General features: G+C 39.7%; 1 protein-coding gene across 4 annotated transcripts in view; it reads left to right on the top strand.

Moving 5' to 3' along the window:
* The first annotated feature begins 258 nt into the window (after window positions 1-258).
* Window positions 259-15,422, top strand: part of LOC135247636 (tetraspanin-14-like) — a 34,772-nt gene continuing 19,608 nt past the window's right edge. Inside the window, exons 1-2 of one of the 4 annotated variants that reach the window (XM_064321344.1) lie at window positions 259-443; window positions 9,712-9,801. In XM_064321344.1, coding sequence (XP_064177414.1) covers window positions 9,721-9,801 — 81 coding nt within the window. In that variant the 5' untranslated portion in view covers window positions 259-443; window positions 9,712-9,720. Of the gene's footprint in view, window positions 444-6,496; window positions 6,580-9,711; window positions 9,802-15,422 lie in introns of those variants that run through there. The other 3 variants (XM_064321342.1, XM_064321343.1, XM_064321346.1) reach the window with 3 other exon arrangements.

The following is a 15,422-nucleotide window of genomic DNA, read 5'->3' as shown; positions in this document are numbered from 1 at the left end:
GGTAGAATGGATATCTCTTCTCTGCAGTCAAACTTCAGATAACCTATACAGCCTAATGTTATACATTTCTCTCATTTAAAAGTAATAATATTAAGGCCATCAACTAGGCTATCGTATAGACTAAGTTGATATAATCGATCTAGCTGCCATCCAGCGGTCGATGTGTCTATCAAAGAAAGGCTGTCGATAGGCATTTTAGTACTCGATAACAACTTAACAACTTAGTTTCTTACGTCATGCAACTATTATGCTGTGCGTCTTCCTGGTGTGCATCAGCTGTTTGGGCGTAATTCGCATTGCACGGAAGTTTCATTTTCTATGTGAGATCCAATTGTGAGTGCAGTAGCCTACACGGGAAGTGTGGACGAGTGTTTTAAGACACCCCAATTGTTTGGGATCTGGCCGAGTAACGATTAGCCCAAAAGGAGGCGATCAAACAAAAGGTGAGTGGCGGCCGTTTTAAAGTCTTTATAAACAAAAATACGCCTATGTGTTTTGTCGTAATCAAGTCAGTAGCCTACAGGCTATTTATAAACGAAAAAGAATTATAATTTCTAGAGGAAATTGGTTAAGTAACTTAACCTGCTATTGTTATGAAATGAGAACGCGTGTTTACAGCAAGTTTTCATCTAGCCATTTGATATGTCTATGACATAACCCTACAGTGTCTATTAGCCTAGACACGATCAGGGTTTCCGACATTAAACAGGCGTGAGGTTTGCTGATAAAAAGTTATATCCCAAGGCTACGACTAGCTTGTTATTGTAATACTTTTTATCCCACGTAATGCTTTAGAAGTTTTGTTACACTGCTACTAAATAATGCAGGCTATTTGCACACTTGACTTACTCGCACGAGCAGTGTACGTGTGTAGATTGTAATGTGAAGCTGTCTTTTAAATCTTTTTTTCTTTTCTTTTTTTGTTACAAGGTAACCTATGTGACCTCGCACCTACTGAAATGAAGTCACTTTGACTCCAAGAAATTCGCCGAAATTTGGCTGGATATATATTAAATTTTCGCCGATATTTTATTCACTAACTTTGTGTAAACGGCTGAATGAATTGTTCGCCTTACCATAGTCAATCTTTCATCATTCACCTCTGCGAACGTCAGAGTTCTCGGCGTGTGAAAGGTTAGGGCAAGAATTATAGATCACATCGACACCGGAGGAAAGAGGATATTGCACGTGTTTACTAACCATCTTAAAGAGAACCAATACAATAGATTGTATAAAACAGACAGGTCAGATTTTATTGAAAAACGTCAGAAATAAAATGCAATCAACATTCTTCCGTTAATATGTGGACAGACTTGTTGTCCACCAGGAGAAAAAGATTGTGGTAAATTATGTATTTTGTGTGAATCATTCCCAAAATAGCTTGTAATACATTATGATCAAAGAGCAGAGAACATTACTGTTGCGAGCAGGAGACAGTGGCGACGGGTCAGAACCAAGTGGGTCTGATACTCACGCAATAACAGGATGTTACGCCATTGTATTCGGATCGGTGTGCCCGGAAGTCAGTACCCCTCAGGGTTTTTAAACACAGACACTATGAGACAGGAGACAGAAAACCAGGCTTAAGTGCAGGAAAGTTTTTTTTAGCATATAGCATATGCAAGCTGAGAAACAGAGCTTCAAATAGATGTATCATACATGGAGATTGGACAATTACTGAGGAAGTTGTGCTGTTCTGAAGTTAGACATTTCTGCTGAATGGGCTGCCAGAAAACCAGAGATTTTCACTTCCAAAGATTGACAAGAGATTCCCACACTTTTGTGACATATTTCCTTAGCAACCATGTGTTTAAATAGATACCAGTTACACCAAATTACACATAATACATTGTGGTGGTATATTCTACCTATTTGATGTTGAATGCATGGAATACAATTATTTAAACTGCTTAGAAATCAATGTAGGTTGAAAGCAGAAGTTGGGATCCTCACTGCCCCTTGTTCACACCCACTTAGACTTTGAATTAATTGGTGCAGCCTTAGTCACACCCCTCCCTTGAATAACAATGATGACTTTGACAACTGTCAATAGCTTACTACTCACCAGTGAAAAGAATAGTACTTTATATCATTCTGAAAGTAATTAAGCTACCACAAACTACTTGGAAATGTAGCTACTTTAAAGATACTATGTAGCTAAATTCGGCTCGGTAATTTGGCGGAGAGCATTAGCCACGTTACCAGCGTTGTCACACATGATATAATCTCCCGCGACACTCGTAAAAAAGTAGACTAGATTGTAAACAACACAAGGTATTTCCTGACTGTGCAGGAATGTCATTAATATGTATGTCCCGCCCATTGTCCTGCCCCCTCGCAACAAGCAGACAGAGAGAGAGATAGAGAGAAAGATAATTTAATTATTTAACTTTTTCCTCATGTTTACCGATCAAATACGAGTGTGATATTAAGGTATTATAAAGTATAGGCCTACATGTTTAAGAAGTCATTTCTGCAAAAAAACGGAATTTTGGTGAAAAAAAGTGTTTTCAACTAAAACGCGATTTCTGGAGAATCACCTCATGCGACTTAAGCCTGGGTTCAGTGGCTCCTGTCACATATGTAATAATGGTCCTGGGTGTGTTGGCCAGGTTTCCACCAATACAGAATAGTAGGATTAAGAGGCCAATCCATTTCCAGATTGTGTGCTAACTTCTGCTCTTAATTTAATTAGCTCAACTGACATTATGTGTAAACACCAGCTGCATCTGCAGTCGGCCAGTGTATCCAGAATATTTTATTGTGCTCAAGTAAAAGAGTGAAGCAGCATAAGTTATAGAGCTGTCTGAAAAATAAAACTAAGACAATTGGGTGGAAATAAAACCAGGACTGGAGCATTGCACCCCTACTTTAACCAGGCAACCACCCCTTGTAATATTACTGTAAAGCAAAAAGTAAAAGATCATATGTTAATAATGTTATGGAATGCTAGACTGTATAGAATGACATATGGGAAATGTAAGTAGTGTAAGTTCTGGGAACTAGATTATTAATTTTATTTCTCAATTAATGCAAAGAATGAAGTATCCAAAACAAAGTATTCAAACATGACCCATGTTGTGGAGCAAATCTTTGTGACTACAATGAGGCATATGGTTTTTATCATTTATGGTTGTCAAACTGTATATCTTAAAAGTAGAGATGGGTAGGCCAAAAGTGTTGTGAAATTGGACACTTTGTCCCTAATTCGGGGTCCAAGCAGCAAAGCTGGTGGAACCCTATTGTATCTGTTAGGATTATTATTATTATTATTATTATTATTATTATTATTATTACTATTTTTCTCCGCTAAAAGTGTCAGGCTCAGCAACCATAAGTCCTAGAGCAACCAAATTTGGCAGGTGGGTTCCTATGGCCCCCTACTACTCAGGCAGTAAAAATCACCTATGTCAGCCAGATGATGGCGCTATAACAAAGGGTCATGCGTAAAAGGCCATAACTCCCACACCATAAGTTAGATCAACACAAAACTTCATCGACCTATGCATCTGAACGTGCTCTACAACTTTGCTATTGGGACCACCTATGTCCGCCGTATTGTTTGCCCGCCATTTGGACTTTTTTTATTAGTTGGGGTGCGGAAGAGCTGTAGCTTCAAATCTAAAGTGTTACGACATCTAGTAAACTTCTTTACGGCAAGCGGCTAGAAGACATTCATGGCGACGCTAGTAATCCGACACCGTAGGGTCTAGTTTTTATCAGTGAGGGGAGGGTCTGAACATCGGGGAAGCAATGGAAGACAGTGCCAGCCAGAGTGCATGCTAGGCTACTAAAAGTTTGTTAGTAAAAGCTTTTTGAGAGGATGAATCATTACTTTTCTTTGGCATGGATCTATTTGAAGACAATATCGGGTGAGTTCGTTTAGTCTTTGAATCCGTCATTATGCTGAGAGAAATCGTATTCTGAATTTAATCTCTAAATTGACTGTAAGCTTAGTGTTGTAACTAGGTAGCTGTTTCGTAGGTGACTTAATGCGCTCGTCTTAACTATTGCTTGAATTTTTGCATAGACTGCGTTTTTGCTGTTCTTGTTTGTGTTAGTGTTAATCAGTTTAACCTACAGGGCCTAAGTTGAACTAGCGGTTGTTCCCTGCACTTGGAATGGTATTTCTCTCTAGGGTTTTCAACACACTTGTTCCTGGTTATGGTTATACACTTTGTTGTATGACAAGTAGCCTAACACACAGCGTCTTCATACTGTGTTAGGGGGATTAAATCATAAATTAAATTTATCCATTAAAAAACAGTTTTAATCACCAAGTAGTCTACACTTAACAAACAAGATACACCAGTCTGTTATCTACCGTGTTAGCTTTCAGAATAACCAGCAAAAACAAAACCTGCACTTCAAGCTTGTTTACAATCTACGCATTGCAGATATTTGCCATGAATACGACTGAGGAGAAAGAAGTGCATGTGTCCACAAAAAATGTGTATTAAAAATGTGCACAATTTTGTGCTGCAGATGAAAATAAATGTAGGCTATAAGTCCTAGTCTACTCGCTAAAACTGCCTATTTGGGCAGAGCTGGCTATATATATTGCTATTGAGTAGCCTATTTTGTGGATTAATTGAATTGATACTCAAGGAAAATCAGAGGAAGTTTTCTCCACTGCTTAGTGAGTAAAACGAATTTTTCTAAATCGCATTTATAATTTAATCTCCCTAACACAATGCAAAGAAGCTATGTGTCACTTTCCCCTCCACTACCCATCTTCCGCCGTGGCCTGAAGACTCATCTCTTCAGACTATACCTAGACTAACCACCACCACGCTGTATATTTCACTCTAAATCCCCCCCCCCTTTTTTTCATGACACTTGTTACATGTATGTTGCCCCATCTCAGCACTTTTTGGTAATTTGTATTTGTCCTAATACTGTAGCTTATTCTTCTGCCTAGTTGGCTTTGCAGAGGTTAGATCTGATTAGTGTTCACTGTGTGAACTAAACTGTGTTCTTGGCTAGAAATAGCTGTACAAAATAAGTATTGTATCTTACTGAACCTGTGTTTAGTAGTTGTCTATGACCATGAAATGCACTTTTTGTACGTCACATTGGATAAAAGCGTCTGCCAAATAAATGTAATGTAATGATTAGTCAGATCGTTTGCATGCTTGTTAATCACTGAAAATGAATTAAAACAGTTTGAGATCAATGATTAGTTTAACGGAAAGTTTTGCACCCCACCAATTTATAGCTCATCAGTCGCCGCAAGTTTAGCATCGGGTTTAGGTTTCCTGAACAATTTTTTACGAAAGTTGAATCGCTGTGTAGATGCATATTGGCAATTTGGCTCCATAACAGACAGTTAATCAAATAAGAGAGATTGGTTCCCAATTTAGCCCAACATTATGTTTACATCTGTGCTAGTAATACACGCCACACATATACAGTGCAGTGTCGTAAGTTACAGTATACGAGTGTTTAGTTAATGTGGGGTAACTAGTACAGCTGTCAGTGTTCAGCTGTCAGTGTTCAGCAAGTTAACATTTAGCAATTTGAATTCCATTAACTCAGTTAGATTTTCGTACATGAACTCAAAATGAACAATTGTTATTATCAATCTGTTAACGTTACTCAAAAGATTACCACAATTTGCAGATAGCCTGTTTGCTATCATAAGGTGTAAGAAATTATAGCTACTTACTCCAGAGTAGGGCTAGCCATGATCTAACTAGTAACTTAGGCTAGTAGTTGATTTTAAGGTACAGTTATGATAATGGGGATTCGTAATTAAGATTGAGATTGGACTAAAATATGGGTAATTGGATGCTTAGATGTAACCATACACTGTCTTATTTTTGCATAGGGTCAATTAAAACAATCATGAAAAGAAAGGGATAGATATTCTTTTTAAAGAAGAACGAAAAGGCATATGAGGTGCAAACAGACCCCAGCCCTTGCTAGGATTAATTCATGCTCCTTAGATGCCAGCTTAGGGTTACACACTAATTTTCTGTCATGGTCTATGGACCCCCCTGAAGTAGCCTTGGCCACCCCCTGGCCACCCCATGTATAAAACTCTAGTTCCACCAGTGGGTGGAATAGGGGCAAAGGAGGTCAGAAATATAATGTGGTGCCAAACCATGTAGTGCTTTAAAAATAATAAAACCTTAAACTCGATTCTGTATTTGACAGGCAGCCAGTGAAGAGAGGCCAATATAAGGGAGATGTGATCCCTCTTCCTAGTGCCAGTCAGGAGCCTAGCAGCTGCATTTTGCACTAACTGCAGCCGAGATAGGGATGACTGACTGACTCCCATGTATAGGGAATTACAATAATCAATACGGGAGGAAATGAAGCCATGTAAGACAATTTTCAGATCCTTAAATGGCTTTGCAATAGCTCTAAGCTGGAAGAAGCTACCACGCACAACAGAGTTGATTTATGCGTATGCCAATTTGAGGACAGGATTCCTAGGTTGGTGGCTAAACCTCTGGTGGAGTCAGGGGGACCAACTATGCTAACCTCTGTCTTTTTCGCCATCCAACTTTTAATGTCATCAAGGCAATCAAGGACAGACTTAATGGAGAGATCATCACCGGGTTTCAGTGGCAGGTATAGCTGTGTGTCATCAATGTAACAGTGGTAGGAAATGCTAAGCTTACGAAAAATAGAACCAAGGGGGAGCATATACAGAGAAAATAAAATGGGACCTAATATAGAACATTGAGGTACTCCACAAGTGATAGGTGCCATGGAAGAAGAGGAGTTCCCTATTTTAACAGAAAATGCTCTATTATTTAAATAGGATGCAAACTATTTTAAGGCAGTACCCTGAATACCAACCTCATGCGTAAGGTGGTCCAAGAGAATAGTGTGATCAACTGTGTCAAATGCAGTGCAGCACAAACGCAGTAGCTCCAGGGGTCTTCAACGGCATAGTCAAGTGACTAATCATACAGTTGAGCTTCTAACTGAGACATTCATAAAAACAATTACTTGATCTAATGTGGGTAGAGTCAGGAAGGAAAATGAATATGGATTGAAGTTTAAATGGTATGAAAAGCATGTCTTTGAACCAGTGATTCTCTCTTCTGGTCCTGGAGAGCTCCTGGATTTTCTACAAGCACTTATTTTTTTATTTATGTTACTTCAGTATGTGGTTAATGTAGTTAGCTTTCTGTAGGACATCTCATATTGGCTACTGTCTGAGCTGCTTGTTTGCTTTCATCAAAACTCTTAAGCCGCGTTTCCACCGCAGGAACTATACCCCGGAACTAGGAACCTTTTGAGGAACTCAGTGCGTTTCCACCGCAGGAACTAGGGTCTTAGTTCTGGGGGCTTTGTTTTACCCCCCAAAACGTTCCTGCTCGGGGGGTAGTACTTTCCGAAAGTACAGGAACCTTTTGGGTGGAGCTTGCAGCGCTGAACATTTCTGATTGGTCGAGTACTCGTAGCATTTGTGTTGTATTTATTTTCCGCCATTACCCGCCATGTTTGAAAATATGCAGCGGCAAACCAATTTATTTTCATAATAACTTCAAATCAAACTTGTATGTTATGCGGTGCAGTAGCCTACTTTTGGTTATAGCCTGTCAACGTCTTGGAATTATAACGTGTGCTCTTCTGTTCTTTTCTTGCTTTAGTATTCGTTTTATAAAATGCTAAGCATTCGTGCTGGGACAGCATATTACGTAGGCTACCAAAACATTCAAACGGATTCATTCGGTTGCTGAATATTTTCTTCCGGATTTTCTTTGTTAGCCCGTTGTAATTGACTCAAAACGTTTGATACAGTTATGTGAGTTATGCGGTAGTTCTGCATAATTAACATTGGTGATACAGTACAAGCAAACTGGAAATCACCTTCCGCACTTTTTATCCGGGTAAAATAACAGGTTAATTCTAGTAATCTTCCCTTTAGCTTTTTCAGACTGCCGTAATTTTACTCAATTTTACTGCCATTTTTCAATTCCACGAAAAGACCAGGAAGACTATGGACTCATTTATGGTGCATGGTTCGCATCTGGAGGGCACACTTCGCTGCTCGGCTAGCAGTAACTTCGAAGGAAAGCAAACGGTGGCTGTACCACTACTAATTTACATTTTCACGCAAGTCCGAGTTTTCGTTCTATTCTTGTCATTTTGCGATTAGCCTATATGGAATTGACAACGAGAAAGTAATAAAACAGCAAATTGTTTACAACGTGTGCATGTTTTCTGCTGTTAATGGATGTGTTTGAGGGGATATATGAAAATCAATAAATACAAAAGTAACCATATATAGTCATTGTTGGTAACCCGTTGTATATAAGTGGAATAAACCCCTCCGGGCTGTCCCGGTTATTAGAAAATAATGTAGGCTACTTCGGTGGTAGTATGGGGTTACAGAAGAAATCATATGACAGATGGACCGACGACAACGTCAGTGGGCTAATTTGCCTAATCTTCGCGGTACTTTAGACCCCGGTGGAAACGCAGACAACCATTGGCTGAAGGAACCTTTTAGTTCCTGGTAAAGTAGTTCCTGGGACTGAAATTTCCGGGTAATTTTGGTGGCTTTATTTGGAGAACCTGTGAAATGATATCAGTGTGTGAATGTGGCATTGCTCTTATGCAGAATAACTCATTGTGAATATATTTAAAAAGGAAAATATCTCATTTTAAACATGACTGTTGTATAGAAGAGATAAGGCACCATGAGTATATCCATAGTGTTTCTGAGGAATAATGTTCTCTGCCATGGCATTGTTGTGCAAGTTGCTTGTCTGAACAGTACATTGCTGTGGTAGATGGTTGTCTGACTGGTGCTTTTTATGTTGTTCCCATACCCATCCATGGGCCACCACTAGGTCAGTGGATCTAGGCCTGGTGTGATCTTTGTAATGCAGACTTCTTTCTGTAAAACAGCATTCCCTTAGCGGGACAATAGTTGCAGTGTTTTAACCCCAGTGGTCCTTCATAATGCTGCATGCTCAGAATTCTTCACGTCTCCACATAGAATCTTCAGGTTGTGTATCCGAACTCTGGAACGCAAAACTATGGACCAGAGCTCGCCGTGTCTTTGCAGTTGGATCTTTTTCAGTCTTAATGATGTATTGTATTCCATTATGTAAAAATACTGTTTTAACTTGGTTAAATTGTATGTACAGTATTTTATTTTGGGTTTATGAATTATGAATTACGTTGTCCATCTTTTTAATTAATCTTTCCCAGTTATATGTGTACACTTGTAAATGGAAAAGTTTCTGTACCTGTTTTAAATCAATGCATTATCCATTTACCTGTGTACACTTAACTGTGCCCATTAATGTTTGCCACACTAACATTTTTTTTCCTCCCACCCCTGCTGAGGGTACAAATAAAGCTTCAGCTATGATCCACTGATTTTACAGCAGAATAAATCTACACCTGCAAATGGCAATGAGGTCTAAGCTCTTAGTGGCTAATGGTTCACATCACTGTTTCTCTCGCCTGCCTTGGCTAGTGAACTAGACAAAGTAGACAAAGAGGAACACTGTGACAAGAAGAGATAATCTGAAGTGCATGACATGGTTGCTTCCTTTCCTGATTGTATTTTTGGAGAACGTGTTTCAGATCCACATATTAGCAGCTGGCCAAGCACAAAACGCAGTTATCTCAGCACTGCAAAAACACTTCAGTTACTACTGCACCCATAACACTTGCAGTTAACCCATACCTTTCTTTTTTCCATGCCTTGTGAGTAATTATTTTCTCTCCCCGCAGGGTGTCAAGATGCACTACTACAGGTCTGCAAACGCAGAGGTCAACTGCTGTTACAAGTACCTAATGTTCAGCTACAACATTTTGTTCTGGGTGAGAGCTGTAATGAATATTTTGATTTGTAGCTTGCAGTTTGAGCATGTTTCAGAGTAACTACAGTGCAGTGATGGTATATACTGTTCTGTCATGGAGATGAGTTTGTTAGTTACAACCTTTCTTAGTTCGCAGTGAAATACTGAGAGATTGCATATATACAGCAGGTTGAAGTATACATGTCCTGGATCAAAAACTTCTTGACCACAAGTTCATAAAATTTAAGGGTGGATATGTAGAACTACTAAAGATCTATGAAGCAAAAACTAAGCAGTGTACCCAGCATCTCCAAATCTACCCGAAATGTCTAAATTATGCATTGCTGTAAGTCACAACAAATTCACGTATTTCACTACAAACAGAGTGTCTATTTGCACCCGGGTGAGAATAGTCACACGGCAGCTAATTCGCTATTTACACCCGGCCCCCTCACCCACTGCCCCTTGGTTCCACAAAGCCCAACAAGCTGTGGCTCTAGCAACTTACAGGTTAGCAATGTTAACAAGTTTCTATGTCCCGGTTCTGAAGCACAGCACGCTACGACTCGGGATTGGAGTTAATGTGAGTCCATGTGGCGGTCCCTGATGCCCGCTACTGGGTGGCAGAGACTGTCAGACTTGATCCAGCCTCATGGAAACACCCCCTCACCTTTTTCCTTTACGTGGTGCAGCAGATCAGGACTCTGATGCCGTTTCTAAAATATACATACAGTACATATAATCATACAGTATCTAATGTGTGCCTGGGTGCAAATAGCATTGTTGGCTACGGACACCTGGGTGCTTGTCTCTGCCATGCTATATACACCTGGGTGTAAATAGCCACATTGGCTATTCCACCCGGGTGCAAATAGCATTGTTGGCTACTGACACCTGGGTGCTAATAGCATCTGCCCACTACAAATCAACTGTTTCTACTTAAGAAACTCACTTTTGCATAATTTTCAAGTGGTAATTACAAGCTTTCTGTCAGTACAGTGGTCTAAAATAGCTAGGGGTCCAGAAACATATCCAAAATCTCTCCAAAAAGGAACATAATGCTTTTAGTCCATTGTAAAGCATATAAATGAGTCCCTAATGAAGGTTTAAGATGAAACATTGATATCATATTTAAAAATAATGCAAACATATTGTCACACAATGCTGTACAGTACCTAAATGTGTAATAATTAACTCTTGTATGTATTTCTATACTCTGTACTCTTGTATGTTTTCTTGTATGGGGATGGAACGATATGAAAACAATTTTCAACCGTCCACCATGTTTTGGCAATGTTCCAACACTCTCGTCATCACTGTTGCATGCATCACAAAAACTATTACACTACTAACCAACGCTTATATTACAGTGTGAAATATCCACATTATATAATACCACTAACCTATTTAAAGACACTCAATTTCAAAAATAACATATATAACCGAAATATTTTGAGCAGTAATACTTACATAGCAATGATGAAATTGTATCTGTGTTCAGTAGATAGAGACAGAGACAGTAAAGCAATGATACAGTTCTATCCGCTTCTGTTTTGCTCCAGAAAACAGTGTCAGATAGGTCTATCAGCAAAAATATGGCTTGGCTATGCCCAGAAGTCCTCAATAATAATAGTATTTTCAAAGAAATTACAAAAAATTGTTGATAACGTTTTGTTAGGTGCAACGTCTTTTACTGCTACCACAGAGTGAATGCGTAAGTGAATGTGATGATAAGAACACTTTTGCTTATGCTGACCTATAAAACGCTATACCAAAAGCAAAATTAGACAAGTTATACATAGTTAGAAAGCTTATACTCTCACCTACTGAATAAATTCATTGTCAATCAAGCCAGACTGTACTAAAAAGGGCGACAATGCCGTAAACAACACCTGTGATATTACGCACAGCTATTTTGGAAGGTACCCAGGCATCACAAATGCACGTATATTTCCAAGACAATATACGCGTAAAACCAATGGTAAGGTTGTATATTTATTCAATATTTAGTCCCAGATATTGACTGTAGAATGACATGGTATCATTTTAAAAAACTTTTTCTCGTTTATTTCGTTATTCAGTGAGCAGCATTTTCACTGCTGTATTGGCATATCTTAGGGCTATTGTCGGGTTTATCTTGTTGCTTTGACGAAATATGTTTTTTGAGCGGTGAAATAATATTTTTGTGAATGACGAGATAGACAATATTCTCCATTATGTCATGGGTGGGGGTGTAGTTGCTGATGAGACTGCAGGGAGGGGGTGCGTGTTAAATGAACAACCAGAGCGACAATGGTGGCAGTGGCGGTTCTATAATGCGGGCGCTGGGCGCCGCCCCCTAAATGCGAAATAATTATAAAATAAAAATTGTTTACTCATACAATGCGCCTGGTAGTCTGTCAGCGCCTGCCAGCATTCATTAAAATTGGTTCCAAAATCAAATTGTATTTGGTTAATTTCTGTGTGATTATAGCCTACTTCCTGGGTGAAGGGCGCCGGCCAAATTACATTACATTTATTTGAGTGTGTATGTAAGTCTTTCAACTTTTGGCAAGCAGGTGACCTGAGGCTGCTCTCTAAATGGTTGCTTCAGATTTTCCACGGGCGCAGAGCTGCGCCCCAGACACTCTTACTTTTATTGGCAGCGAATTGGTATTGTTTTTATGTTTTTTGATCTAATGTGATTGGACAATTCTCGACGCTATCTTTCATGTTCACGCCCACCATTAATATAACTACGGATACGCGACTGTCACTCCTGCTCCTTAGCTAGCTGACCGGTACTTTCAGGAGATGGCAACTTCAAGTAGAACTGCGGAAATCAAAGAAAATTTGGTATTTCCTTACAAAAACGCCCTTTCACAAGGCGTTCACTGGAAGAAAAAAGAGGATGAAGGAGCTTGGACCGGACCGACCCATTTTACAAATTCAGCAGCAGGCAAGTGATCAAGGACGAGCATACACCCGGAACGGGCTCTTGTTATGACAAACGGAGTTGGCTAGCTGGATGTGGTGTAAGTAATGCCTTTTATTGCTTTCCCTGTTTGCTATTTCAAAGTGTCGGCACCGAAGCGTTGTGGACAATGACGGGGGTACAAGACCTATAACATCTTTCTGAAAAACGGCTTGAAAGTAGCCGCAGCCATCTAGACAATAGTATGAGACTAAATTTTTTTGACAGGTTTAGCACTGCTGAACAGCTAGATGAAGGCTACAGGATTGGCATTAGAAGGCACAACGAAGAGATGACAAAATAGACACATCCTGTCCAGAATAATAGATTGTGTTAAATTTTGTGGAGCCTTTGAGTTGGCTTTGCGTGGCCACGATGAGAGTGAGAGCTCCGATAATCCCGGGATATTCCGTGGGTTGGTGAATTTTGTTGCCTCCTTTAAACTTCGGCATTCACATTCACATTTTGTCCAGCAGATGGCAGCAGAAGGCTCTATAAATTACATTGGAGTTAGCTAATATTTTCCTACTTTTTTATGACTTCATAGAATGTAACAGTGGCAGTAAAAATGACTTTAGTAGTTCCATATTTAGAAATTGAGCTGTTGCCTGTTGGTAACTTTAGGTGACGTAGGTGAAATGGGCATTTTGTCATCTCTACATATATTTTGCCCTCCTTAATAATATAAAATAATGTTAAAGTAGTGCTACTGGCCAGTGTTTAGGCAACATTAGTGTGTTGTTTTTAGATTTATTTATTTATTTATTTTATTTTATTTTATTCGCTGAGCTATGAAGTGCTGCTTCAGTTTGTTTGTCCCCCCCAAAAATGTTTATCACCAGCCGCCACTGAATGGTGGCGCTGCGAAACTCTGTATTCAGCATAGTTGTTGTGTATCGTCTACTAATGAAACTAAAACAAAGTGTTTCTGTTTTTGACTGGACCGCAACAGCGGGGCCAGCCCTACAAACGCGAATGTCTGTGAGTGACTGACTGACTGAGTGATGAAATTACACCATTGGTCGGCCGATTTATGAAGTTACACCATTGGTTGGCCAGATCACGTGTGTTAGGTCCAGTCATATACTAGGTTTTAACCTGGTCTTGTTAACTCATACTTTGGTTGCAGTAGCACTGAATGTCTGCAGTAGCACTGAATGTCACAAGTTCTTTCCGCACTTACGTGCTCTTTTATTTCAGCTGATCTGGCTTTTTGGTAGATACACACCAGCACGGTTTTCTTTCTGTTGTCCTTTTTTTTGTATAACGAACATACGTTTCTGCATCAAACTGATGCAGGTTCTTTCTCCGCTGGCAGCTTCTTCCTTGAAGACTCCCGGTCTCCGCTTTTAAAACCCCAGGCTTATGCTGACCTATAAAACGCTATACCAAAAGCAAAATTAGACAAGTTATACATAGTTAGAAAGCTTATACTCTCACCTACTGAATAAATTAATTGTCAATCAAGCCAGACTGTACTAAAAAGGGCGACAATGCCGTAAACAACACCTGTGATATTACGCACAGCTATTTTGGAAGGTACCCAGGCATCACAAATGCACGTATATTTCACAAACGGATTGTAATGTCCAAGACAATATACGCGTAAAACCAATGGTAAGGTTGTATATTTATTCAATATTTAGTCCCAGATATTGACTGTAGAATGACATGGTATCATTTTAAAAAACTTTTTCTCGTTTATTTCGTTATTCAGTGAGCAGCATTTTCACTGCTGTATTGGCATATCTTAGGGCTATTGTCGGGTTTATCTTGTTGCTTTGACGAAATATGTTTTTTGAGCGGTGAAATAATATTTTTGTGAATGACGAGATAGACAATATTCTCCATTATGTCATGGGTGGGGGGTGTAGTTGCTGATGAGACTGCAGGGAGGGGGTGCGTGTTAAATGAACAACCAGAGCGACAATGGTGGCAGTGGCGGTTCTATAATGCGGGGCGCTGGGGCGCCGCCCCCCTAAATGCGAAATAATTATAAAATAAAAATTGTTTACTCGTACAATGCGCCTGGTAGTCTGTCAGCGCCTGCCAGCATTCATTAAAAATTGGTTCCAAAATCTAATTGTATTTGGTTAATTTCTGTGTGATTATAGCCTACTTCCTGGGTGAAGGGCGCCGGCCAAATTACATTACATTTATTTGAGTGTGTATGTAAGTCTTTCAACTTTTGGCAAGCAGGTGACCTGAGGCTGCTCTCTAAATGGTTGCTTCAGATTTTCCACGGGGCGCAGAGCTGCGCCCCAGACACTCTTACTTTTATTGGCAGCGAATTGGTATTGTTTTTATGTTTTTTGATCTAATGTGATTGGACAATTCTCGACGCTATCTTTCATGTTCACGCCCACCATTAATATAACTACGGATACGCGACTGTCACTCCTGCTCCTTAGCTAGCTGACCGGTACTTTCAGGAGATGGCAACTTCAAGTAGAACTGCGGAAATCAAAGAAAATTTGGTATTTCCTTACAAAAACGCCCTTTCACAAGGCGTTCACTGGAAGAAAAAAAGAGGATGAAGGAGCTTGGACCGGACCGACCCATTTTACAAATTCAGCAGCAGGCAAGTGATCAAGGACGAGCATACACCCGGAACGGGCTCTTGTTATGACAAACGGAGTTGGCTAGCTGGATGTGGTGTAAGTAATGCCTTTTATTGCTTTCCCTGTTTG

Source organism: Anguilla rostrata, chromosome 2, assembly GCF_018555375.3.
Source record: "Anguilla rostrata isolate EN2019 chromosome 2, ASM1855537v3, whole genome shotgun sequence".
NCBI lineage: Eukaryota > Metazoa > Chordata > Actinopteri > Anguilliformes > Anguillidae > Anguilla > Anguilla rostrata.
Note: the sequence above shows the minus strand (reverse complement) of the source record. Positions and strands in the feature narration are given on the sequence as shown.